Source organism: Sparus aurata, chromosome 4 (assembly GCF_900880675.1).
Source record: "Sparus aurata chromosome 4, fSpaAur1.1, whole genome shotgun sequence".
In the NCBI taxonomy this organism is placed as follows: domain Eukaryota; kingdom Metazoa; phylum Chordata; class Actinopteri; order Spariformes; family Sparidae; genus Sparus; species Sparus aurata.
Window position 1 is genome coordinate 8,407,589 of NC_044190.1, and position 25,996 is coordinate 8,433,584.

The 25,996-nt window shown below is 42.4% G+C and overlaps 1 protein-coding gene across 1 annotated transcript in view; it reads left to right on the forward strand.

The window, feature by feature from the left end:
* The window catches only part of fbn1 (fibrillin 1), a 76,475-nt gene that overhangs the window by 20,049 nt on the left and 30,430 nt on the right, over nucleotides 1-25,996 (forward strand). Inside the window, exons 9-35 of the mRNA XM_030414593.1 lie at nucleotides 219-344; nucleotides 1,448-1,600; nucleotides 1,704-1,979; nucleotides 3,146-3,298; nucleotides 3,385-3,504; nucleotides 3,598-3,723; nucleotides 4,885-5,007; nucleotides 6,083-6,205; nucleotides 7,924-8,076; nucleotides 8,607-8,660; nucleotides 9,199-9,324; nucleotides 9,428-9,553; nucleotides 9,672-9,791; nucleotides 11,189-11,326; nucleotides 11,413-11,463; nucleotides 11,578-11,703; nucleotides 11,803-12,030; nucleotides 12,120-12,245; nucleotides 13,745-13,873; nucleotides 15,373-15,498; nucleotides 17,290-17,415; nucleotides 17,542-17,664; nucleotides 18,979-19,104; nucleotides 19,710-19,835; nucleotides 23,626-23,748; nucleotides 24,038-24,160; nucleotides 24,261-24,386. Coding sequence (XP_030270453.1) covers nucleotides 219-344; nucleotides 1,448-1,600; nucleotides 1,704-1,979; nucleotides 3,146-3,298; nucleotides 3,385-3,504; nucleotides 3,598-3,723; nucleotides 4,885-5,007; nucleotides 6,083-6,205; nucleotides 7,924-8,076; nucleotides 8,607-8,660; nucleotides 9,199-9,324; nucleotides 9,428-9,553; nucleotides 9,672-9,791; nucleotides 11,189-11,326; nucleotides 11,413-11,463; nucleotides 11,578-11,703; nucleotides 11,803-12,030; nucleotides 12,120-12,245; nucleotides 13,745-13,873; nucleotides 15,373-15,498; nucleotides 17,290-17,415; nucleotides 17,542-17,664; nucleotides 18,979-19,104; nucleotides 19,710-19,835; nucleotides 23,626-23,748; nucleotides 24,038-24,160; nucleotides 24,261-24,386 — 3,576 coding nt within the window. The remainder of the gene's footprint in view (nucleotides 1-218; nucleotides 345-1,447; nucleotides 1,601-1,703; nucleotides 1,980-3,145; nucleotides 3,299-3,384; nucleotides 3,505-3,597; nucleotides 3,724-4,884; nucleotides 5,008-6,082; nucleotides 6,206-7,923; nucleotides 8,077-8,606; nucleotides 8,661-9,198; nucleotides 9,325-9,427; nucleotides 9,554-9,671; nucleotides 9,792-11,188; nucleotides 11,327-11,412; nucleotides 11,464-11,577; nucleotides 11,704-11,802; nucleotides 12,031-12,119; nucleotides 12,246-13,744; nucleotides 13,874-15,372; nucleotides 15,499-17,289; nucleotides 17,416-17,541; nucleotides 17,665-18,978; nucleotides 19,105-19,709; nucleotides 19,836-23,625; nucleotides 23,749-24,037; nucleotides 24,161-24,260; nucleotides 24,387-25,996) is intronic.

Here is a 25,996-nt window from a genome sequence, read left to right on the forward strand (position 1 = left end):
ATTTCCATTGTCACTGCCAACATGTGCTCCAGTCACTCTTGAAGGCATTTCAAGTTCAGTTTAATTCCTTTCAATGACTATGCAGTTTTAAGCGACATAGAGGAAACACAAGCACTCAAAAATCTTGCATACTTTTTGTTGTTTCCTCCTCTCCTCTCCTCTCCTCTCCTCTCCTCTCCTCTCCTCTCCTCTCCTCTCCTCTCCTCTCCTCTTCATAGATCTGGACGAGTGTTCGAACATAGCAGGTCTCTGCGGTGTAGGTGAATGCTCTAATACAGCTGGCAGCTACTTCTGCAAGTGTCCCCAGGGATATTACACCACTGTGGATGGATCCAGGTGTATAGGTGGGTAAGGCTGTCGCACACACACCTCCCCAAAAGACAAGACAATTGACTTTATTGTATTTGCTCAGGTTCATTGGTACCAGGATAGATAAAATATGAGACAAAGCAGCTGAGCGAAGAAGGTGCCGCCTCATTCTCTTTCCTTTTTCCACTGAGAGCGGAAAGAATTGAAATCTGTCCAACGTTCCAGCTGGTAGAATTTAGGTCAGTAGTCACTTGCTTGTTGCTAGTTCCACAACAATGAGCTATATTCTCTTTAAACTGAGGAGGGACCATGATGAGAGAGGTGAAGTGAACTCCTCTTGTACTCAGGAGAGTTGGTTTTCTGACATCATTGCTGCAAGAGGTTAAGTGTGTGCATGTGTGTCACTGAACAGTCGACTCCTGGGAAGTTGATAACAGTTTGCCTACTCACATACACACCAGCACCAGTAAAGCCGGTAAAGCTCACAAGTTCAGCTCAATTTGACCCAAAACAGACGGGGAGGAGAATTTGGGTCGGAATAGTCCATCAGATGTGCACGCACACACTCAAACGTGCATGCAAACGCACATGCATACACACAAACATATGCAAACACACGCTCATATTACCCCCCGAGGAGAGGATGTTTGTGAGGAAGGAATGTCTGAGTTTCTTGCTCCAGAAAACGTTTGCGCCAAACATTTCAGTCTGTTTCCCATGCAGCAACACTCGAGTATTAACATCAACTCAGGCCCCTTTAGGGCCTCCGACCAACTCTATGCTTGCCTGAGATCTTGTCAAGCTAAACCGGCCAATCAGTAGTGTAGCCTGTCAGTCTCTCCATGTGATTACGCTGGATGGGCTGGGTGTGAAACAAGACATGATATATTTATGTTAAGAGGTTAGTCATGCTGGTGCACAGTGCCAAAAACCTGCAGGATGCAGGAAAGGTTCTCATGAGTAGGAAGTGATGACTATTAGAAGTGGCTTCCTTCTTCCAAATGACGGAAAATCTGAAGCAACGTCGACTACTTTCTGATTGTACTCCTGCCAATTAGCTCAACATGCAGACAACACATACCGTATTTCATACAGCGGGGTTAGTTTAACAGGCTTCATACTGTGTTGTTTCCCACAGATGGTCGTGGTGGGTACTGCTACGCTAGCCTGCTGAACGGGCGCTGCGCCAACCAAAACTCGCAGACGTTGACCAAAATACAATGCTGCTGTGATAGCGGACGCTGCTGGTCTGATGGGTCCACTCCTGAAATGTGCCCCATTCGTGGAACAGGTGGGGTCACTTATCATCGCACGGCTTAAAATGTCTTGCTCTCATCGATGTATCTCAACATGCAGCTAACAACCTGCTGTTTTTTCACATGTGCTCATTTTAGAAGAGTACCAGAAACTGTGCATCCAGATACCTGATGCGAACGGCGGCCGTATCCCAGGGGCCCCCGACATACCTGGCATCTACCCGCTTCCATATCCTGGTCATACTCCTGGGCAAGGTCCTGGAGTGATCCCTGGTCAAATTCCCATCCAGGTTCCTGGCCAAATACCCGGTCAGGTTCCAGGCCATGTTCCAGGTCAAGTCCAGATCCCGTTAATTCCAGGACAAATTCCAGGACAAATTCCAGGACAACTACCTATACAGCCTCCTCCGCCAGGTACACTCCTGCTTCCTGCTTGTGTTTGGTTCACATTCACGCAATGAACTATAAAATATGATAAGAGTTTGTGGGTCTGAACTAGTAAAATCAATATGTAAGTTCATTCTCTTGCAGTATTCATCAGGGGACGACTCCACTAGTTTCAAAAAGACGTGTGATTGTATGTAAGCTTATGAGAAAATGACCCTGTTTCTCACTTGATTTAAAACATCAGTAAACAGTTTCCTAATGAGTTTATGGTGTAAATGTCTAGTGTCAAGTCCTCTTCAGTACAGCATGATGATCATTTTGTAAATTATGGTCCTATTTTGGAGTAAAATATACAATAAACATATGCTTCAGGTCAGGCTACCCTGTGATTGACATGACGAGTCCTTGGGTCCTCAGTCAGATCCAGGATCCATCAGGATGTCCTCCCCAGATCCAACTTCTGTCTAAATATGGTCATTTCTGGCTCTAAAACCAATATAGTGAACCTTAATTCCAAATTCAAGGCTACAATGTGGTAGTAATAAACCAAAGGGTGACGTCACGGCCGTTCATGCTCATAAAATGACACATCTTCAGACCTGACCTGCATATACAGCATAAAACTCATATTTTCTGGTTTTACTCACAGGATGTTGGGTGATCGACCTCCCACTCGGTTTGTGATGCCATCCTCAAAATCCCTGTTTTGAGCAATCACAACCCACACCCTGCCGCTAACGAGCTACATGTCATTGATGGAAAACTTTGACTAAGACCTTAATTGTGCACTGACGCACGGCTGCGTGTTTCTCTGTAGAGATATCCAAAGTCTTAGTGCAGAAAATGTCCAATCTGAAAGAAAACATTCAACACGTCAAGACTTTAATTAGCCAAGGGCAAAGTTTTCTGCCGTAACATTTTCCTCTGGAACTTTTTTTCAAGGTAGCTTGGCAGAGTTTAGGAAATTCAAACAGCATTGTTTTTTCTTCAGACCTTTTTTACAGTGTGAATGTGATGTATACACTGTCTGGCAATGCTGCTTTCTTGGGTCATGCTGTATGTAAAATTTCTGTTGACCATATGTCCGGTAAATTAAGACGACAAAAGAACAAAAAATTAAACAGAGGATATTGTTTATTCATTCACCATATTATGATTCATAGATGATATATTTGTCTGAACGCTTCCTTCAGGTCCCTTTGTTATCCAAACCCGGAACATCACCAACATGTGCCAGGCCTACCGCAACCTCTGCCTGAACGGCAGATGTATCCCCATGCCGGGGATTGGATACCGCTGTGAGTGCAACATGGGCTTCAAGTTGGACGGAAGAGGAGAATGCATCGGTACGTTTCTTATGAGTTTCTTAAGCACTTAGCTGGAGGTACGTGAAGGTGAAGAAGGTTCACGAGCTTTATGTTTTGTCCTCTAGATGATGATGAATGTGAGAGAAACCCGTGTGCACATGGAGAATGTGTGAACACTCCTGGGTCGTACATCTGTCAGTGTCCTCCTGGATTCCAGACTACTGCAACCAGGACAGAGTGCCGAGGTTACACATAAACACACAGCGGACACACATACTGTATGTACGCGCGTATTTCAAGAGGACGTATGTGTTTACTGTGCTGTCTGTTTGTGCCAGATTTGGACGAGTGTGTTGCCAACGGTCGTATCTGCAACAACGGCCGCTGTGTGAACACTGAAGGAAGCTTCCATTGTGTCTGCAATGCTGGATTTGAGATTTCAACAGATGGCAAAAACTGTCAAGGTCTGTCAAGCTCTGACATCTGCATTTATGGAGTAGAGACGTTTTTAAAGTGTAGTTGTCTGTAATAACCACAGTACGTGTAATGTTTATGTTTAATGGACCGTGGATCTGTTGGAGGTGGTGATTTAATACCAGTGCCTGTTGGAAGCATATGCAGTAATAGAACACATTTTAAATGATCATTCTGGTGGTTTTGTGTGTTTCAGCCCATTAACGACAAAACTGTACATTTTATATTACAACCAGCCCTTTTTTTTTTCCAAAGGACTCCATGTTCTTAATATTTCTTTTTACCTTGCGGGCACCCATTTCTTTCCATTTGTTTAAGTTTGCTAAAGTCTTAAAACTTGCTTAAGACAGGTAATCTATCACAGGGATTTGCCAGCATTAAGTGGCCCGTAGTCTGAAATGTTCTGAAACTGACAATGTGACATTCACACAGTGCAGAGATTGAAAAAAAAAAAACCAGAAGCCAGAGTTTGAACTCACTTTTTGTCATTTTTCATGCGAACAACTGTTTGCAACACTAATATCTTCCAGGACAGATTTTCTGAAAACGTGGCTCCCGATCTATCGCAACCATCTTTTCACCCTGTCTCCCAGTGTGACAGCTCGGAACAGCTTTAAACGCTAGTTCTGATCGAGCATTCCCTTATATTTTCTCTCGTCAAATTACATTATTGGCGTTTTAGGTGAGGATTGCATTGAAATTTCTCCTTGTTGTTTGGCTCAGGAATGCTCCGAGAACCAAAAAGAAAGAGTTGGCTGCTCAGAAGCAACACTTCTAGTCCAAAATTTCCTGACTCCTGTGTTTGCTTCTTGTTTGTCTTCTGGACTTGATTTTCTGACAGCATATGTGGCTCGCCAGTGCGAACTATCAATTCTCCGATGTTTGAGTGCCCTTGAGTGTGCCAAGGAGGGTTTTGAAAATATTCTTTGCTTGACACTGCATTGTTTAAACACAAGTTCTTTCACAATCTGAGTGTCAAGGTAGAATGTGAAGTGAAACGGCGTTTGTCTCTATTTTGTGATTCTATGAGATATATGGTGTTGTAAATGGGCTAATCCAAGTGAATTCACCAGTTTGTGCCTTAAACCATCTTATCTTTATGTCTAAATGCACTGCTGCGAGTCTATCAATTTCTCTCTGTTCCTCCACAGACCAGGACGAGTGTCTGATCAGGAACATGTGCCTCAATGGACTGTGTATCAATGAAGACGGCAGCTTCAAATGCATCTGTAAACCTGGATACCTGCTGGACACCAGTGGACGCATGTGTGTAGGTGTGTTTGTCAGAGAGCCCACACACTGTCAAAATCACACCTCTACACCACAACCATATATTTCAAGTCAATTGTTCTTTTGGTTTTTTGGGTTGGAATGAAGGTGGCTACCTCCCTGTCATGTTAGTAGTTCTATTATGTGAGTCTCACAAGCCAAAAATCCCCCTAAAAACCTTGGAAAAATCCCTCAGCATCCTGGCAGGCCAGCTGGACATATTTGGGGCCCGCCTGTTTTGAAATTCTAGCAGACGGCCTTCCCTAAACTTGAACAGTGCAAAGACAAAAGAGATCAACCACCGTGAGATGCTGCATGGAACTTCATGCAAAATCAATCATGATTTTAATTCATTTAGATTATTTAACTTGTGTTTTATCTTTTTTCATACTTTATGGCATTATGACTGTGTTTACACTCCATAGAGGACTTCCTACTTTTAGCCACGATTGTGCTGTTTTCAGACACTGAAAAAACGAGTCCACAGAGCATAAAAATGTGGCAAGATTAATAAACGGCAAGAAATTGAACGGGGCTCTGAGGGTTAAACCCAAAACCAACGAGTACAGAGCCGTCTTTCAGAGTGTAACCTGCAGCCATCTTTCTCCACATGGCTTCGAATACAGACGTCTGATCTCAGAGACACTGACCTGGTTAAGTCGGAGCAGAATAAATAAACAGGAGAGCAGGGTGTGGGTGAAGTGTGCTGATGTATGCAGTCGTTAATGAGATGTGTAGTCTGAAGGGGCCCCGGGGCCTCATCATCTCTCTGTCTGTCCCCCAACACAGCCAGACAGAGCACACACACATAAACACACACTTACGTGTGCATGCCATATCATTGTTTACGCTCATTATGATAATTATTGTAATACGCTGATGGGATCAAGGGGAAGGAAAAGAATGTTTCCTTGGTTGAAACTGTGCTGTAGCTCCGGCTGCATTTTTTAATGAATCAAGTACCGGAGGACTTGACTAACCGCAGCTTCAGCAGGAAATTGGTTTATTTTAATAGCCTTTTACCAGTCATTATGTGAAGAGAAGTGATTAAAGAAAATATGTGTCTGTGTCTGTTTCCAGATATCGATGAGTGTGAGACTCCAGGCATGTGTATGAATGGCCACTGCGTCAACACGGAGGGATCCTTCCGCTGTGAGTGTATGGCCGGGATGGCAGTGGGCCTGGATGGACGCGTCTGTGTTGGTGAGTCAGTGTTTCGTTTCCAGGAATGGTTTGTGTGCTCATTTCGGTTTTATGGCGAATGGTAATCTCACACCAGTTTCAGTTGAAAATCAATATGCCCTTAAAGCAGCTACAAGGAACTTTTGTCTGCTGTTGATTCTGGCGCCCCCTGTGGACAAAATCGATATGAGCACCACCACCTCCTGTTAAAAAGGTCTCAATCTGAACTTATCTTTAATACTATTTTTCTTTTACTACAATGCACTTTTTAATTTCTTGTTGATTCTGGAGGTCCCTATGGACAAAATGTGAGGCAAATATGAAGTTGAAAGAAAGTACACTTTGTTTTAGTGCCGTACCACTAGACTGCAGAACAGCTTCTTTCCTCAGGCTGTGAGACTCCTCAACTCATCCTCAGCCGTCCATCATATAGGAATAGTTTTAATTTACGGACTTATCAAACCCAGACAAATTGGAATATAGGTGCTTCTTTATGTAGGTTATATGGAAGCGTGGTTATTGTTTGATAACCACTTAAAGCTCCCTAGGAAACATACAGTGAATAGATTTGGTTGCTTGGCAGAGGTAATTTTGTAATCAACATGTTGTATCTTCATAATGATAAGCCAAGTGCAAAATATAGTTCAGTACAAAGCTAACATAAAATTTGAACTTATCAGCTAGTTGTTCTGCTGCCATTAGGCAATACAGGATCATCTGCTGCCGTACTACCAGACTACAGAGCAGCATCTCCTGTCATAAACAGTAGTTTTAAATTTCAAAATCTGACCTGGTGACAGGCATTTAGAATTAATTTATAGAATCGCCAATCTTCCCGCTGTTGGTCTTTTTCCTCATGTAGGTCATACAGATGCATTAGTATTACATTAAGGCTGTTTCACAAGGTGTTAAAAGTTCCTTGTAGTATGTTTAAGGTGAAGGTAGCAGTCAGTCAAGCATTTTTGGTTTCAGGGATGACTGAAGGCAACTTGAATACTCTTTTCTTGTATCCAGAATGTGTTTGAATCCGGCTGAAGTTCGCTGATACTGTACAGAGCAGGTCCAAATAAACTTTTTTAGTTTTATACTTTAGGCTAGTGAAGGCTTGCATATTTGTATTCAACAGTGATTGCATGACGCTTTTTGTCAAAATGTTTGGCTCACTTTTCTAAGCAACTGAAGAGCGAGCATACTTTTAAGGATTATTCTCACAACTGTCCACACAGTTAAACCAGAGCAACCACAACACAAATATGTTCCAGTTCAGTGAGAAACTGACTCGCGTTGTAATAAACTTTACCAACAGCTTATCCTGTTAACCTGTTGCAACCACATGTTCTCTCCCATTAATGAGCATGCGGTGATCAGCACTGATAAATATTTTCCTGCCCTCATCCCCCTGGACCGGCACACGCAGAGCAGATCTGTTTATGCCTTTATTTTCAACATTCCTAAATTCTCCCAAATGAGCTTTCTTTGTGCATTGTGCGGGAGAAGTGTTGAAATGCTGTTGTTCGGTCTGGGTGAGTTTTCGTCAGGATGATATCAGCGCAGGAGAATGCATCAAATCCCTGGATATCATGGAGGGAGAACAACCATTTGTTTTGCCAGTGTTGTTGTTTATTGGAGCCACAGACTCGCGCCTCCCCTTCTCTCTCTCTTCCTGCCTCCAGTCTCTTACCAGGTCTCTCATCTCCGTTTCTCATACACTCTGTCTTGCCTTGTTTTGTCCCAAACAGACACACATATGCGCAGTTCGTGTTATGGTGGCTACAAGCGAGGGCAGTGTGTTAGGCCTTTATTTGGAGCTGTGACCAAGTCAGAGTGCTGCTGTGCCAGCAACGAGTACGCCTATGGAGAGCCCTGCCAACCCTGCCCACCACAAAGCTCTGGTACGGATATTCAAATCACTCCACCCTTTACGCAGATGGAGCCACCTCCTGCTGCCTGACACACACACACACACACACACACACACACAGCTTGAGTTTAATTCAAAACACACCTGTCAAAGTCAGGATGACCTGACAGAATGTTTTGTTTTCTCTGAAATAACTTCTCTGATTTCATAACTGGCAGAATAATTGCAAAGAATTTGTTCGACAAAAAAGCCAAAAGTTAGGATATATTGACACACACACACACACACAAACACACACACACACACACACACACACACACACACGCCATAAAGTCACTTCTCATTAGTCCTGCCAATTAAAGTTTCTATATCAAAAGACGCCAGAGCTGCACCACATTAAGGAGGCAGTTTTATATACATCAGGGCTAAATGACAAAGCATGGAAATGGATAATTACATGGTATTAAATGTTTTGCTTGGAGATATCTGGGATTTTGGCAAATGTGACATTTTCTCTGTTATTTCTTCCTTCAACTCTGCTGCTTGTGTGTTTTGTTGCAGCTGAGTTCCTGGCGCTGTGCCCCAATGGTGGCGGCATAACGGGCGACGGAAGAGGTAACGAACGCAAGATCATCGTGTGTGTTTCATTGATATTAAAGATCCCCTGCACACATACATTGTATGAAGGCGTACAAAACTATCTCTGTGTGTCTGACATGGTTTTGCAGAAGAAAAAAAATATATCTACCACATTAATATCCTGTTTCCAGAATATATGAAAATGGTAATATTCTATTTATTTTATTTGATATAAGTTTATCTGCTGGACACAAGACATCTCCTACTTCACGCTAAAGTCAAAATCAATGTTTGTGCACTGGAAACTTCAAGTTCCCACATCACACTTTCAAACCTTTTGTGATGTCACAAATCACGCTTGTAAGCCTCTTAAAATCAGATTTTCAGTGAGCTCAGAGAAAATGAACACTTTCAGCAATTAATGTGAAAACAGCCTTCAAAGACCAAACTCTACATGTAAATCTTTCTCAAGAATTAAAACACATTTTTGACCGGAGGGAACTTTAAAACTGCGGTTATTACTTCGGTTTTGTTCCTGCTGTGATGTTCAACAGGTGTTTCTTTACCTTCTCAGATATTAACGAGTGCGCCCTCGACCCTGACATCTGCCAGAATGGGGTGTGTGAGAACATGTTGAGAACATACAAATGCACCTGCAATGAAGGCTTTGAGGTCGACCTGACTGGCAAAAACTGTATCGGTAGGTTAACGGCTCATTTGGATTAATTAAACTAAGCTAGCCCTCATTTCAAAAGCCAGTGTGAAGAAAGTCATCACGTCTCTCTGTATGTGTTTTTCCTCAGATATCGATGAGTGTCTGATGAACAGGCTGCTGTGTGATAACGGTCTGTGCAGGAACACACCAGGCAGCTTCACCTGTCAGTGTCCCAAAGGATACGTCTTTGATCCTGAGGCCGATATCTGCCAAGGTCAGAGACTGGTTCATCCTGTCCAAGAGTACATTATCACTTCATCACTGCATGTTCCATCTGCTATATCAGATTGATACGAGATGGAAAACCTGGTGTTTGTTTTTGTCTCCCACAGATGTGGATGAGTGTAAGTCCAGCCCCTGTATTAATGGAGATTGTCGGAACAGCCTAGGGTCCTTTGTGTGCTTGTGTTCATCGGGCAGTTCAGTGGACAGCTCTGGGCTGGAGTGTATAGGTAAGTGATCACTGTGTTGTTTGGATTTGATTTAAGTGGCAAAATTATTCAGTGTAGAAACTAGAATGGCTAAAACCTGAACGCATACCGAGGTAATAGTTTGAAAAATATATGAAACAAAACCTCAAAACCTTATTAGATCCAATCATATTTAATACAGGGTTCATATGGGTGCTTGAATTCCTTGAAAGTGCTTGAATTTCAATGTTGTGTTTTCAAGGTCTGAAAAGTGCTTGGATTTTAGCTTAAGTGCTTGAAAGTGCTTGACATTATATATCTGTGTCTTGGCAACATTGGGATCAGACTGGATAGTTTTCTTATTACAAGGAGAAATAAAATCAGTGTGTGTGTGTGTATCATCACACATGCAGCCTGGTAGCAATAGAGAAGGATGGCTGAGGAGAAGGTGAATTTGATGCAATTTGGACTGATGACACGTTTGATATTAATAAACTTTGATAAATAAGCGAAAAGCTTATAAAAGTGTATGTCAAAAAAGAAAATTACAGGGTGCTCTCAGGTCTCTCTTTGTCCTGAAGAACGCCAAGTGGTTTCCATTTTTTAGGATAAAAAACTTTGTGTTCTCCTTTAATTTTAAAGTTTTTGCTATCATGAAACATCATTTTAGATGTTTACAGCATAATACAATGTACGTTATTGTGATAAAAAGTGAAAAAATAATCATGAGTATATATATTCCTGTAGATATGTATTTTATCCCAGCGATAAGGTGCTGGAAAATTTTGTAAATGACCCTTAAAAGTGCTTGAAAAGTGCTTGAATTTGACCTTGAAAAATGTGTACGAACCCTGTTAATAGTATCAATAGCATCTCTTTTATTTTAGAGCAGCTATGAAAATTAATTAAAGGTCCCATATTGTAGAAAGTCAGATTTCAGCAGCTATTTAGACACTTTAGATAGGTATCAAAACTCTCAGGCCATGGAGAGCCCGTATTCAGAAACTGTGCCTTTAAACGAGCCGTCACAACTTCCGTAAGGTTGTGATGTCACAACTATACAGTCACTGCCCTCAGCCACGCCTCAGGCACGGCCGTGGTTGCAAAAACAATGGCAGAGCTGAGGGGGAAACATGACGGGTGGTGCCTGCTCAGGCCTGTCAGAGCTGACCAATCAGAGAAAACAGAGCATTCAGACAGAGGGTGAATAGAGGGGCTGCAGCAATGGGCAGTATGAGAATTTTTTAAATATTTTTTGAAGATTAAATGTAAACATTTACTAGTCGAAACCCAAAATAAAAGTATTAACCTGAAAATGAGCCTTTGAATGTAAGATTCTCTCATGAAATGCATATTTGGGATCAAAGAACATGTTGACTCACATCTTTTTCACTTAACTGAATGTTGAGCTATAACTGTGAGGCTTGTTTCAAACACAGAGACTACTAAGAGTACCTGCTGGCTGAAGATAGTCAATAATCGCTGTGAGGTCAACATCAACGGGGCGACACTGAAGTCCCACTGCTGCGCCACACTGGGAGAAGCCTGGAACAGCCCCTGTGCCAAATGTGAAAAAGGTGGGACGATCTTCACGCACCATTTTAGTGAACCACGTCTTAATTTATGAAACTGCTTTGACCGATGTTGCATTCTCCTTTTTCAGATCCAATCTGTGGGAAAGGCTTTGCTAGAGTCAGAGGAAATAACTGTGAAGGTGAGGCTCCGTCTGAGGCCACGTAGACCCACACATTAAAATGTTCAGTTCATCAGAATAATATGAAACTCTGGACCTGTTCTTGATGTTGTTGTTTTCTCTACCGACTGTCAGATGTGGATGAATGTCAAGTGTTTCCCGGAGTGTGTATCAATGGCAAGTGCATCAACACACCAGGCTCCTTTTTCTGCCAGTGCCCTCCAGGAATGACTGTTGACGTCAGCGGCAGGACGTGCATTGGTGGGTACTGTGAATATGCAGTGGTATTGATGTCATCTTCATGTTTTTTTCAGCCTTCCAATCAACCACTTGATATTCTACTTTGTTGGTGACTTTCAGACCTGCGTACGGAGCAGTGTTACCTCACCCATGAGGACGAGCGCTGTGGGGCTCCCGTCCCAGGAAAGCACCGCGTGGACGCCTGCTGCTGCTCAGTGGGTGTCGCCTGGGGCCCTGAATGTGACGAATGTCCAGAAAAGGGCTCTCCAGAGTACACCCAGCTGTGTCCCCGTGGTCAAGGCTTCTCGCACAGGGGTGACTTCATCAACGGCAGACCCTTCCTCAAAGGTACTGTACCGTCCACAGACTGCATAGACCGCCTGTGTTGTTTCATGAATGCCCCTCACCGGTCTTTGTCGCTCTGCTCTTTACCGTAGATATAAATGAATGCAGGATGATAAACTCCCTGTGCTCAAATGGAAGGTGTAGAAACACCATCGGCAGCTTCCGTTGTCGCTGTGATAACGGCTACGCTCTGGACTCTGATGAGAGGAACTGCACTGGTGAGTAGCGCTGAAACAATCAGTCGTTCAGATGAATCGGATTCAATGATTTATTTTATTAGTCACATATCAAGCAAAAATGTGAAACACCTGCTGGTCCAGCTTCTTGTTTTTTTCCCCTTTTTAAACTTTCAAACTTACTGTTTGCAATTATCATCCATTTATTTTGTCTGAAATCCCTAATTTTGAGATTTGTGACAAATTATAAACAAAAACAGTGAAAACTTCAATTCAGATCTTTTCCGTACCATATAATATCAGCAAAAATAAAGTCTGATCTATGGATTTTCCAGTTTTGCCATTTTTTTTTTTTCAGATTTGCAGCCTTTAAGATCAATAAAAGGCTTTCAGACATTTCTTCTTCAGTTGAAAGATGCCACTTATGGCTCTGGAAACTTGTACTGGACATATTTCACTATTTTCTGATTGCCATTAGCTAGTTAGCTCAGTTAGCTTTGTAGCTAGCCGCATGGAATTTGAACAAAGGACAGGTACAGGAGCTTTAGGCCGAGATGGGCCAGGGCTAGCTGGTTAGCATGCTAACTTCAGTAGATATCTATGCAATTTCATCAAAACTGTTATTTCCTCACATAGAACTAAAATGATCAAACATTTCACCTTCCTTTCAATGACTACAAAGATTGATTTTTAATTAGAAGAGCTTCAGGAATCAGCTGGTAACATGCTGGCATTGATGTATGAGCTGATTCACGTGGAGCTGCTTTCTTTGGCTGGAATGTTTGCTCAACATCAGCTACGACAATATCTCAGTTGAACCGTTCATCAGTCCCCCATTCTGAATCCCTGTGCCAGCACTAATTACAGTAAAGTGGTGTGAAGCCGGTGCCTACATTCAGCTCATTCAGTCTAATGGCAGTCTGGCTGCTCCGGACCTGTTGGAGCTGGTCCCTGTTGTCTGGTTAGCTACATTACTGCTTTGTTGAAATGCGCACACACCGTTTTTGGTTTAAATGCCAGTGCTATGGCTTTTTTTTCTGCAATGATTTAGAGGCTCTTACTTAAGTAAGTGATATCAGGAACCTTTTAACCCTGTATGAGTTCAATCTTAGCCCAAAGTCTTTTTGTTAAGCACTTCAAAATGTGGATTAAATTCAAAAGGGATCAGGCCTGTAGCATCAGACTTTGGAAGACAGGCCAGGGCTGCCTAAATCATGCTTAAATTCACCTCCTAATCTTATTTTATGGTCTTTCTTTCATGTAGTAACCTCTCGTTAAATATTTTGTGCTTTTATGCTTTGTTTGCCTTGCACTTATATTGCATTACTTGGCATCAGTGCTTTGTACTCCTGATCTTATCAGTTTAAACCTCCTGTGTTGAATCACTGTTACTGAATTGAAAATCTTGATGAAAACAAATGTTTTATTATGTTTTTTATTTACAGATCTATATTATAGTTATGATAAATACAGGTAGTTCTTAATATGATTTTCTTGAATTGCAGTTTAAAAGAGAATTCTGTTGGATTCCTTTCCTTTAGACATCGATGAGTGCCGCATCTCCCCGGACCTGTGTGGACAGGGCAGGTGTGTCAACACGCCAGGAGATTTTGAATGCGAGTGCTTCGAAGGTTACGAGAGCGGCTTCATGATGATGAAGAACTGCATGGGTGAGTGACGAATCCTCGCACAGCAGCACCTGCAGACACTACAAATACATACATAGACTCACCTCTTCAGCTTGGCATGATTTTGCGGAGTTACATGCAGAGACAGAACTCTTTCATATGAAATCGTTTAGTCTGCGTGGACACGAGCGAGAAACTTGATCTCCGTAACAACTCTTTTGCACACCTTGTTATAGTGGTAGCATCTGAGAGCAGAGAGCTTTGCCAGTCTATGAAGTATAGAGGAGGCCTGCCACATAACCCCAGTCCCAATCACAACCCAGCCATCTCCTCCACGCTCCCTTTTGGGCCATAAGCTCTGGATGAGGTGCTTAGGCTAACATGCCAGACTTGGACCTCTCTGTTTAGACGGCTGATGTAATGTGAAATTTCCAGGCTGTGTGCATGTATGTGTATTTGTTAGAGAGAAGGAGAATTTAACTGACTTTATTTAAACCCCAGCGGGGTGTTGAAAGAGTCTAGAGTTTTCTGCCCAACTGTCGTCACAATCACTTCGCAAAACTGCCCCACAAAGTCTTAAAGATAATTGTTCTTTATTACATACTTGACCTGTATGTGAGCAACACGCAATCAGCTGCCCAGCAAAATGATTTTTACATGCAGCTACGAGTCCTAATGTTCGCCCATCTGTGAAAATACTTAATGCTCTATTTCTGTTCTGGTCTGCCTTTGACGCCGTTTGATTCCTTCTTTTTATTCTTGGGAAAATCGTACACAGAAAAATGGAGAGTCTCAATACTTTCGTTGGCTTAAAGCCGCCATTAGACCAAAATTGGCGAGACAAAATTAACTTGCACGCTGTGGCAAAAAAATGCAGCTGCGCTGGAAATGGAAATGATTGCAACCCTGCCCACATGCAATCATAGGCTGTACTGACTGGGCTAGCAGGCTAACAAAAATAAATAAGTAAAAATCACATTTTTATTTAGATTTTCATCTTTGTTACCGTCAATCTGGATGCTTTCCATCACTACCAGACATGGAGCTGCAGCTTGTATTCTTTCCTTACACAGATATATAAATGTGGATATAAACTAGGGATACGTGACGCTGGATTATTGCCTATATATGATATGCTGATATTTTCCAACTCATTTTGGCTGATGTCAATACCGATAATGTGTTAACTGCAGAAAGCGTCAATAAATTGTCATAAATTGTACAATGCTTTCAAAAATGTATACATTCAACGGGCAAAAATAAGAAAACTACTTATTCAATAGTTTGTGTTCCATGCACATAAATAAAGCTTCTTTATTTTGGAGCGATACCAACATTTCATTTAAAACATTTGTGTGCTTCCTGCTTCCTGCCGTTCCTCCACTCTCTCTTAAACTGGAGTGACACGAGTTTGCAGGTCAGTGTTTAGCAAACTTTTGGATAAATCGATCCAGTGGGCTTCATCGGAAGAGGCCGAGGCTGAACCCTAACACTGAATATCTCTATGTGTAATGTACATGTGTGTGTTCTTCGTCCATCAGACATCGATGAGTGTGAGAGGAACCCTCTGCTCTGCCGTGGAGGTGAATGTGCCAACACTGAGGGCAGCTTCCAGTGCATTTGCCCCGAAGGACACGAGATCGCACCCGATGGGTCGGCCTGTTTAGGTGAGTGATGAGGTCGCTTTTTCTTTCTTTTGGACAAATCTGTGTGTCAGAGTGTAGTTACAACTCCCGAGAGATGACAGAAAGACAAAAAGAGTGAAAGTAAGTAAAGTAATAGAAGATGCTGTCACAGTTTGAAGGACAGGGGAGGGTCGTCCCTCCATCTGCCTCCGTGTGTGGGCTCACTGGGGCTCTGTGGGAGTGAGCCAGTCAGGTCTGTGTATATGTGGGATGAATGTTCTTTGATCGATAGAGGAGCTGATATGAACTTTAGACGAGTGTGATTGTTGACACGTGTGCGTTAAGAAGGGTCCACTTGGAGAGAAAATCCTCTGGAAATGAAAGAGGATTTTTAGTATTAGAGAGTTTTTGCAGTTACGTAGCAAAAGACTTTTTTTTACATTTTTGTGCCTTAAAATGTAAAGCATGGTTTTAAAAAAAGCTGTGTGGCTGTGTCAAACATAGATTAAACAGAATGTGTGATCACCTTTACTCAGTTTAAAACAGTACAAAGACAGTATGTTTAATGTTAACCTCATCTGCTTCATTGTGTTGATGTATGATCATTCTAAATGTGATGCCAGCAACATGTTTCAAACAAATTGAGACAGGAGAAACAAAACAACATCCTCGAGAGGCTCAGTCGTTCACAAGCAAAGGATGGGGCGAGGTTCAACACTTTGTGAGACACATGACTGTTCCAGGCACTCCGAAACAGAAAATATCAAAAAATGAAGAAGCTGTTTTTGTTTTGTTTGATTCTGAAATTTCTCTTTTCTAGATGCAGCCTCTTTTAGAGGTTTATATTGGCCTAGTTCTCATTGGATAAATGACATAGACTCAGCCACCTTGTATTGTGTATAGGCTGTTTTGTTACTCATTCTGTAAAATGCCCTTTATGCTAAAATATGTTGGCAACAGCGCATTCTTTCACTTTCTCCTGACTTCTCCGCTGCTGTCTTTAATCTTAGTCCCATGTGTAGTTAAAAGAGCTGATTGTGCATTATTCACTGGGTGTAATTCTGATGACCTCATGTAGAGTGTGAAGGATTTAGTCCATGATCTAATGCTCAATTTCTGCCCTTTAAGCTCATTTATTTTCCTTTTTACCACCCAGAGGAATAAAAACAATGAAAGCAGAACTGAACGCTGCCCACCTCGTCCCTTCTGAGAGCTCTTCCCTTCATTATCTCTGGTGAAGTAACACCGAGTGCTGAAACGATAATAAACTTCAGTTGTAAAGCGAATTATCATACAGATGGGTGTGTTTAAGTGTGTTTCGAGGTGTCAGATTCATCAGTGAAAAATGTCCTTTTACCAGCAGTTGGCCTTGATTCCATCATAAAACATCTGTCAGTTGGAGAGTGATTAATGCTCTGTTAGAGCTCTAATTGTGCAGTTAGGTGTTCGTGTGGAGCTGAACTTGTTCTGCTTTCTCAATGTTAATAGCTTTTGGAGTTTCGTTGTTTTTTTTGGTCATTTTTCTGTAATGTTTAACTGAAAATCATTCGGTTTTGGACTGTTGGTCAGACAAAACAAGGAACTTGAATTTGTCACTTTTAAAACGTATTTTCATTTTATTGAACAAAGAGTGAATCAATAAATTAAGAAAATAACGAACAGCTTAAGTTATGATGAAAATACATGAATTAGTGTTGCCTTGCTCGATGGCAAGTGATTGACGTTTAAGAGCATGTGACTTGTTCCATTTACCCGCCCACGCCGCTTCAGCTTTACATTTTGTTTTTAATAACGGTGCGGTTTGGAATTTGATCATTGCTTTCTCTTTCACAGACATCAATGAATGTGACTTGAGCGACAGGCTGTGCAGGAACGGCCAATGTGTCAACATGATCGGCCGCTACCAGTGTACCTGTGACACGGGATACAAATCCACAGAGAACAGACTGGAGTGTGTTGGTGAGCCCTGAACACCTTTCAGACTGTTTCCTTTCAGATGTATTGTTTTTGTTTCTATTGAAGCAACCTGAAGGTGAAGTGGAGGAAGTATTTAGGCATTGAGCCGTGTGTTTTTCTGCCTCTCAGACATCGACGAGTGTACCATTGAGAACGGTGGCTGTGAGACTTTCTGCACCAACTCAGAGGGAAGCTATGAGTGCAGCTGCCACAGTGGATACGCCCTGATGCCAGACCTCAGAAGCTGCACCGGTAAGAAGCTTTATATTCTCTCTCCCTTTCTGTCATTCTGTGTTAATGAGTATCTTATCCTGTGTCTCTTATTATGTTTTACACAGTAGGCAAGATGTCAAGATGTGGTGACTAAGGAAAAACTGCCTTTCTATAATTCGCTGGTCATAACATTTTCTATAGATGTTTAAAGAATTGTAGTACAGTATCTATTCAAATACTGCTTTTTACAGAAACCTCATTAAAAGGGACAGTTCACCACATCATCAAAAACACATTTTTCCATCTTTCATGTAGTGCTATATATCTATCTAGATAAGAGATATTGGCTGTCTTCTCTCCAATATATTGGAGCTTGATGGCGGTCGGCTTCAGGTGCTCAAAGCAGCAAAAAAAAAATGCTTTTGAAAGACTCAACAGCAATGCCTCTTTCCAGAAATCATGACCTGGTTACTCAAAATAATCCATAGCCTTGTTGTGAGCAGTTTCAAGTAGCTAAGCAGAAGGAAGTGTGCAGTACAGGACAGTACAGGATGTAAACATTCACGGCGTCCTCATGGCAGAACAGCAGTGTTGGCTTGCTTAGTTAGCTCAGTGCTAGTTGCCCATGAGTGAACGCTAATTTCCTTTAGCGCAGTGTATGGTAAGGAAAAAGTTCCTAAATGAAACTCTGTGGATTATCCTCTGTGGAGTAACCAGATCATTATTTTGAGTGCCACTTCAATTATATCCAAGAGAAGGCAGACTCGCTCTACAGGGAAGATTTGGGGCTAAATTTTAAAATCCCTTTAAAAGCAAAAAATAATGTGTTCAAAGAAAGAATCCCTGGCCTGTAGGGAAAAAGACCCAGTTTAAAGACTGTTCATTAACTTGCTTCAAGATGTTACCAAATAATGATGGTGCTTATTTATTCATCTGGTAAAGTTTGCTGGCACTTTTCTTGTTGAGGGTTTTTTGTTTTTTACCATGACCGTAGGCTTCATGTGTTGTTGAGCCCACTGTCATGTTGACTCTGGTGACCTATATTCCTCTGGTTACCCAACACAGATATACAGGCAGCGATCAAGGCAGAACAAGGGTAATTTCAGTGTAATTTATTCAGAAGAAGAGCTGAAAATCACTCCATCACTTCTCAGCATGAATTTCACTCTTTGCACAAAGTCTATCCTCAGTTGACCTTGGTGATTTATGAGTGAAGAAGTAAATGTACACCAGATACTTTGGTTTTGCTCTGTGTTCCACCTTGTATAGGAGAGATAAATATGCCGATGTGTTCTCTCCAATTCGTCTGCTCCCATTTCATTTTTGATTTGCCTCCCTGTTTTCAATCCTCAGATATTGACGAGTGTGAGGAAAGCCCAGATATCTGCGATGGAGGCCAGTGTACCAACACCCCCGGGACGTACCAGTGCCTGTGCTTCGACGGTTTCATGTCATCTGAAGATATGAAGACCTGCCTAGGTAATGGATTCACTTCTTAATGCTCAAAATAAAAACACTGCAGCTACACCCTCTGCAGCTCGGCACTAATTAGTTCCAGTTCTCAGAGAATTACTAAAAACAACGTAATGATCAACTTTAGGCGCATCCAACGTGTGAGTCATGAGAATCAGACTTAATGACTCACATCTATGAGTCTGTGTGTGAGAGAACAGAGGGTGATGTTGTTTGTGTTGATTTATTAGACAGTGAACATTGTGGTAGTTGGGTTGAGCAGCGAGGAATGCGTGACATTTAGATGTCTGGTTCCACTGAGTGAGAAAACAAAAACCTGACATCAATGATGAACTGGCTTTCTAAATGCGTCTGCACAAACACACACTCTGTTACTGCTGTATTTATTAAAAGTAAACACATTTTAAAGCCTTAATATAGCGCATGATGTCATTCTTCTGTGACTTACTTGCATATATCACAGCGTATTAAAACGTGCTTGGCAGGCAGAATCAACAGCAGCTCATTCAGTTTCATTTATCGTCATAAACTTTTCATTTATTGTGGTCGTGTTTAGCAAATTAACATTCTTGCTCTCTCACTGTTTCACCCTCTTTTCCCTCCACGTCTAGATGTGGATGAGTGTGAGCTGAACCCAAACATCTGTCTGAGCGGGAACTGTGAGAACACCAAGGGATCCTTCATCTGTCACTGTGAGCTGGGATACTCTGTACGCAAGGGAACCACAGGCTGCACAGGTGAGCGAGACAAACACACACGTGAGCCCACAACAAAATGTCCTGTCAGCGGAGGAACGCGGATGGGAGTGAAAGGGCGGTGAGTCAGTGTCGGGGCTGCTGCTGCTGATTAAGTGGTGAAGGAGACACGTGTGTGTGTGAGCGAGTGGTTTAGTTGAACGCGTTAGGAGCGAAAGCAAAGTCGAAGAGAGAGGTGAGAAATGAGGGGCTGCGTTGGCTAACCAGGAGCCGCTCGGACATTACTCACCCTCATTCAAGAGCTCCTGTCTGACTTGATGAGAAACACGCTTGCAAACACACACTCACATGCTCGAACAGCAACGGCAGCAGGAGCAGTGAGATCACTATCTTCTGTCAGATGCATGCATCACATTGCACCTTTGTTTATTCCTTTGTTGCTCTTTCATTAAGGTCACTTAAACATTACGTGATGCTTGGACTGGTTCTGCAGCACGTAATCACCTGAAACAGCTCCAGAACACATAAATACAAAGCCCATCCGGCCGGTAGACTCCTTTCGCAAGTTGAGGCTCACTCCTTGTCCAGCCACAGTTAAGTCTGATTTATATGGCCACTTAAAAGTTCAGGATTGAGTTTGGCCAGTGATCTTATTTGACCTCATATCAGTGATCGAAATGAATCAGACACTCAAACTGCAGCAGCACGTCTCTCTTCAGACACAAATAAACAGGTCGGTCTCAAGTATGAGTCAAGCTCACTAACTTACTCATACACACTCCTGCTCATTCTAATCCGATTAAAATGTCCATTTTCCTTGTTTTGAGAAAGCTGGAGTTGCAGTAAAGCAGCCGGGTCTGATTCACAGGCTTGGAATTTCAGCCCCAGAATACCAAGGACTCAAGACACTAATTCCTCTCAGGCAGGCAGGCAGGATGTCTTGTTATGGACAAGTGAACAAACCCCGCTACTCTTTTTGGAACGGAGCCCTTTCCGATATATTCATACGAAAAATGCATAAGAAATTGGTTGTCATTGTTGAATTGCCTTACGCGTCCGCATTGGTATGCGTGGACTAAATCTGCTTGCGTGTGTGTGTTAATGAGATAGTGGTGCTCTCAAGCCCAGATCTGATCCAGCTGTTGATGAGGCTCCCACAAGAATTACTTCCCTTTTTTATTCCACAACAACTAAGGGGCAGGGTGTAAGTATTGTGTACGTACATTTCAACACTCTTGTGTCTTTGCGTGTGTATTGGAAAGTTAGGACTGGGTGGAGATGTACTGGTGGATGTTACAAGGCTGGTGGAGTGTCAGCGTTAAAAAGAGAGGATCAGGGAGAAGGATTGAGTGTGTTGACTTATAATCTTTAAGCGACGTGGAAAAATAGTCAAAGAATTTGTGATAAAGACAGTAACTATAAAAACAACAAAATTACACAGTCTTCCTCTTAGAAATGAATACAATGAATAAGAAAAATTCCAAAGCAATACAACACACCCTCGGTCAGTCCAGTGGACTCAGGGGTTGCACTTCCACAGTCTTATTAGGTCTCCTATGGCCGGCCGCTTATGTTGGCTGATGTTAGCTAATGCTAGCATTACCCAACATCCGCTAAGTATTGACAGTTATTGGCCAAATAATCTGTCTTTAACATTTTCTGTCGGGGTTCTGCTTTGAGCTAATGTTGGCTGATGCTAAACTTTAGATAGATATTTTTGTGTAACTGGCATTACTTAGCAAGTTTGCTACAACAATGACTTTTCTATGCTTGGGCTACTATTACACTACATTTCATATGGTTAACGTTGTCCTGCCATTGATATTTGTGGCCAATAGTCTGACCATTAGCTCATGGTGGCTATTAGCTATCGTTAGCAAACTTTAGGTAGATGTTTAGTGGAGCCTAACTGACATTACTGCGTTGGTTCACTGAATCTTCTCCGCTTGTGTTTCTGTAAGTCTAGCCTATACGTTTCCATTCATCATGGTCTCACAGTATTGACACTTAGCATTTGGTCACATCATCTCATTTTATCAGGTTCTGCTTGGTCTGGTGGGACCAACAGTTTGTGTTGTCTCACAGCTAATGTTAGCAAACTCATGGTGTTATGTACCAGTCTCTGTCATTGCTGTTGACTCAATCAACATTTGAAGACATTTAGAGTTGTAGCGAGACGGGCAGCTGACAAATGGGCAATCAGGCAGACATAAAAACTGTGAGACAGCTACACAGGCAGATGTGTAATTCTCTGCGATCCCTTTTATCCTTTTTTGCCCTTCATCTGTCAAACATTAGCTCTCGTTAAATCAAGCCTCTTCTTTGACACCAGCTGTGACTGCTGACACGCTTCTTGCATGCAACAAGCCCTGTTTGCATTTTACATTTCCACATGAATGTGTTGATGGATGTGTGTGTGTGTGTTTGTTGTGCTCGCTCTGTCATCAAAGGCTTGCGGGAAATTGTCTTCAATTCCGTCTGTAATCCAGGGAGATTCGTTTGCTCTCAGCCCTCATATTAACCCCGTCATCAAATGTAGTGTAAATATACCGTACCCTCTGCTCAGGAAGACTATAAACCAGCAGCACTAATCTCTAATTGACAGTGTTTTGAATTACTACCCTCACAAGGACAGACACACACAGACAGGAGTGTGTCTCATTGGCTGATAAGTCCTAACATCTTGATCGAGTTCATGACATGGCTTCCCTTGATGTGGAGGACACACGCGCATGCAAACACACATGCAGAGCCAGATATCAAAGCTGAAACACTCAGTCATCAGGCTCGGGCCAGGTATGATGTTGGTCAGAGCCACACTGAGTTTTTTGGGCTCAGATTAGCATTCATCGTTTTCGTAGGCCCATACGGGCTTTTTCCGCGGTGCCATGTTGTTGATCGTGTCAGAGCTGCCCGAGGAACGAGAGTCACGTTCGCAGCATCTCACCACGAACCAGCTGCGTCATGGAGATCCTCACTGGTTACACCCTACAGGATGTAAACAGCTTTATTGGCAGGGCAGATTTTTATAGTAGCAAATTTAATTATTCTCATTAATTGTTGTTGTTCATTTATTAGAATCTAGGACCACATACAATAGGTTAGCCCATATACAGAGGTATTTTTACAACCACATGGTATCTACTAAGTACCTCAATATTTCATCCATTGGCAGTGTTCAGATGTAATTATAATGGTTTTGCCGTGAAGGAATGTTTATTTGAAGAGTTGGCACATTACCACATTTTTATAGAAATTATATTTTGGAAAGATTAAATTTCCAAACCTGACATCTGGGCTGGTGAGAAAAGCAAACACGAGCATTAAAAACGGGGCAGTTACAAAAGCCTCATGTGAGAGGTGCAGCGTCTGTGGGTCTGTGGGTGAAGAGGGAGATCTTTGCCTAAAATAACCTCAGAAAAATACTCGTTCAGACGGAGCAGACAGAACAAGGCCTCAGCATTAGGATATCATTCTCCTTCTCAGTCTTTTTTTATAGCTCCCTGGACAGATTTGCACAATGAAAATCCAGAGACTGGGTCTGCTCATTAAACCTCTGCAGGAAGGCTATTAGTATCAGAGATCATGAGAATGTCTCTTTGCCTTCTGCTCTGAAATACAGCCCGCGATGGATCAAGACAGTGACCCAGAAAGACTTAGTACTGTCGTCTCCTGCTGCTGTCTTTATACAATTCAAACCAAGCATCAACTCAGTCCGCAATGCCAAGAACCCCACTGGAATGAGAATGCAGACCCAAATCATTAGACCATCAGAGCAGTGTCTGTTTTTGCTGTATTTACATGGCGTCTTATTTGTTTTTCTCTTGGCCAGATATCAATGAGTGTGAGATCGGAGCTCATAACTGTGACAGACACGCCACCTGCACCAACACGGCCGGCAGCTTCAAATGCAACTGTGCTCCAGGGTGGATTGGCAATGGCCTCAAATGCACAGGTAAGGCTGATGACCTCAAATGTTCAGGGGGAGTGCCGCCACTCAGTGGGTCCAGTGAAATAGTCGACGTAATCTGTAGTATATACAGTATAATCTGCATACTGTGATGCATCAGGTATCAGTTAGATCAATTATTTGTTGAGTCCCACTCTGAGTTGGCAAGCCACCAACCCAAGGTGTTGGAAACAAATTCTGCATAGTACACCTTTAACAATAAGGAAAATATTGAAAACTACTGGCCTTATTTCCTGCGTGCATGTGATTACTTTTGTACATTGCTGTGTTTCAGACCTGGATGAGTGCTCCAATGGGACACACATGTGCAGCAACAATGCCGACTGTCACAACACCATGGGCTCATATCGCTGTGCGTGCAAGGAGGGATTCTCTGGAGACGGGTTCTACTGCTCAGGTCACACACGCAAAACCCATATCCTGCACAACATTTCTGCTCATTAAAAGGTTCATGAATGCATTTTGGGTTTACCGACTGTGTGTGATCAACATTACAGACAGCGATGAATGTGCAGAGAACGGCAACCTGTGTGAGAGCGGCCACTGTCTGAACCTGCCCGGAGGCTTCCGCTGTGAATGTGACATGGGCTTCATCCCCACTCCTGACGGCAAGGCCTGCGAGGGTAAGGCAACGCAACACTGCCATTCCTGACTATCGTGGTTCCAGACCCTTTGAACTGGTGTCCACACCCTAAATTATGCGTGTGAGTGATTCGAAAAGGTCTGGTGCGACTCTGGTGAAAGGTTGTTTGTTTTCCTGTTTGGAGAAACAAGTGCTTCAAACAGATGCTGCCTCCAAATGGAACTCGTGAGATAGCAGTTTGGAAATGGGAAGCAGCATCTAAGTGGTTTTGGCTGTGAGGCCATTGCTAAGGGACTGACAGCAACTTCAATTTAGTCAAAGATGTTGTGTTTTTTGCTAAACATCACATTTCGTTGTGAGAAACAGTAGCCCAATAACATGTCTTACTAAAAAGCAGCTTCAGATTTTTAGGAAAAGAAAGGAGTGCCCTAAAAGTAGGTGAGTCAAAACTGTTTGTTTATGCTGGTTAGCTAAGTTTATGTTAGCTAAAGTATTAGGCGCCAGTACAGTTTCTCTTGTAAATATTAGTATTCAGCTATTTTGACTCATATCACACTCTAGTATTGAAAACAAAAGCAGCTAGTTTTGAACTGCCAGTACAATTCTGCTTCCGTCCCAACAGTAGACTGTATGTAAATATTTGTATTAAGCTAATCTCACACAGTGTAGAATTGAAAACTAAAGCAACAGGTTAAGGTCCAACATTAGATACCATTGTCTTGCGATCGTTAGCCAGCTGGCTTTCTTAAAACTCAGAAACAAGGTTGAGGTCTTAGCTTTTCTGATGCAGAAAGACGATGGACTGGGTGGAGGGAACGCTTATTTTCAGCCATAGAAACACACAGTCACATAATATTGCTTGCCTTAAGTGCAAAGAGTCGTTGAAATCATCGTGGGTTAGTGCTCGACATCCCACTGACTGAAATGACATACTCTGCTCCGGAAACTGTCTTTTATTGTATTCCATTTCGTGTTAAAGACAAAGCCTCATGCGCCGGTAATCATAACCTTGAGGATATGTGTACATGCTATCTAGGTTTGCCTTATCAAGGTAATCATTAGATCTTTTTAGACACATTTTAAATTGGGATGCACAGTTTACATGGGTAGAAATACAATTTTAAGGTGATGTAAGATTGAACATTGTGCCTGAGGGCTCTTGTATGATATCCTTAGCTGAGCTACTGTACAGTCGACATCTGAACACATGTACGACTGGTAGCAGACGAATGTGACTCATGCTTCTAGTGATAAGACATTGCTGGATTCAATTGAATGAGCAGACTGACCTCATTTTGCTGATGTGTCAAACATCCTGAAATAACCTGTCCAGTCCTCGCTGTATCAACTCAGGCGGGACTGGACAGTAATGACTTGCGCAGAGTCTAATGATGTGGAAGAGCACAATTTCATAACCTTGGCTGCTGCTCTCTTAGTGTATGTGTGTGTCTGTCTGGATCTGTCTGGGCATTTTTTTGCCCCAGAACTGTCATTCTTTAGCAGAGGTGAGCGGCCTTCACTTCCTATTGCTGGCTGCCAATTTTCCACCATGATCCCATGATCCACTAATCCCTCACAGCTGGGCCTCTCTCCCTCTCCCTTCTCTCCCCCTCTTTATCATTCTACCTCTCTCCCTCTGTCTCTTCTGCA